The sequence below is a fragment of the Mandrillus leucophaeus genome, unplaced genomic scaffold, assembly GCF_000951045.1.
Source record: "Mandrillus leucophaeus isolate KB7577 unplaced genomic scaffold, Mleu.le_1.0 Scaffold120, whole genome shotgun sequence".
Taxonomy (NCBI): Eukaryota; Metazoa; Chordata; class Mammalia; order Primates; family Cercopithecidae; genus Mandrillus; species Mandrillus leucophaeus.
This window is the reverse complement of record NW_012100321.1, coordinates 1,709,122-1,710,220: the sequence shown is the minus strand read 5'-3', so window position 1 is coordinate 1,710,220 and position 1,099 is coordinate 1,709,122. Positions and strand designations below refer to the sequence as shown.

General features: G+C 56.1%; 1 protein-coding gene across 1 annotated transcript in view; it reads right to left on the bottom strand.

Moving 5' to 3' along the window:
* Positions 1-467: 467 nt before the first annotated feature.
* Positions 468-1,099, bottom strand: part of GLTSCR1 (glioma tumor suppressor candidate region gene 1) — a 43,448-nt gene continuing 42,816 nt past the window's right edge. The window contains exon 17 of the mRNA XM_011970093.1: positions 468-704. Coding sequence (XP_011825483.1) covers positions 468-704 — 237 coding nt within the window. The remainder of the gene's footprint in view (positions 705-1,099) is intronic.

The window sequence follows — 1,099 nt, the reverse complement described above, 5'->3', positions numbered from 1 at the left end:
GCTGGATCTGGCTTCGCTGTTTACCACCTGCCTTCCCCACGAACAAGTCAGCTTACCGGCTTAGCAGGGACTCCTGTCTGCCTTGTTCATGTTGAACCCCCTGAGTCTAGAACGAGGCCTGGTACTCAGCAGGTGCTCCACAAATGCACACGGAAGAAGGCCTCACAACCCCAGATCCAAACACTCCCCCACCCTCAAACACCCAAAAGCAATGGGCCAAGGCGGCGTGAGTACAGTTTTAAAAAAAGGATCGGTTTTTAATTTACAAGAGTTCTAAATGTACAGAATTCTCCTTTAAAAAAATCGTTATACACAATAAATACAGTACAAAAAAATTTATCTTACAGTACTAGTTTTGTCTCCGAGATTTCAAAATCTGGCGCGGGCGGCTGGAGGCAGGAAGAACAGAGGGAAGACTAGCTGGGCAGGGGGTCGGGGGAGAGGAAGACCCTAGTTTCTTGTTTTGCTCAGATTTCAAAGTCGAGGGGTGAGGGCGTTCGAAATCTCTCACTCACTTGCGCACACACACAGACACGGGTCACGGAGCTGGACGTGTGCACGTCACACGGGTGCCTGCGGGCACAGCGCTGGGAAGCTGGCTCCCCCAGCCCCTCTCTGGTTTTGACTGACAGCCTGTTGGGGGCGGTGGGGAGAGGCTGACACTGTCTAGAAGGACCCTGCCAGCTCCTAGCACCCTCCACCATCTGAGAAGCCACATGGACAAGACAGGCACCCGGAGCGTTGGCATCAACCTGGTGGCCCCATCCCTGGCGAACACACGCGCGTGTCCCCCGGACAGAGGAGCAGAGTGTGCCGGGAAGTGGGAAGAAACAGGAACTGACACACCACTTTGCCCCTCCTTTGGCAGGGGAGGCGTTTTACATCACAGCCCCCTCCCCTAAATCCACGCCCACCCCCCAGCAACCCAGCTGAAGCAGGCAGCAGGGAAGGAGGCCTTTGTGACTCAAATAACTTAGGCAAGAAAAACCGTCAGGGGATCCCCGGCTTGAGTCCCCAGGAGGCTGAGGGCGGACACCCGGCTGGCGTCTGCGGGAGGAGGGGACGGGGAAGGGGAGGCGGCCCGGTGTTATCTGGTCAA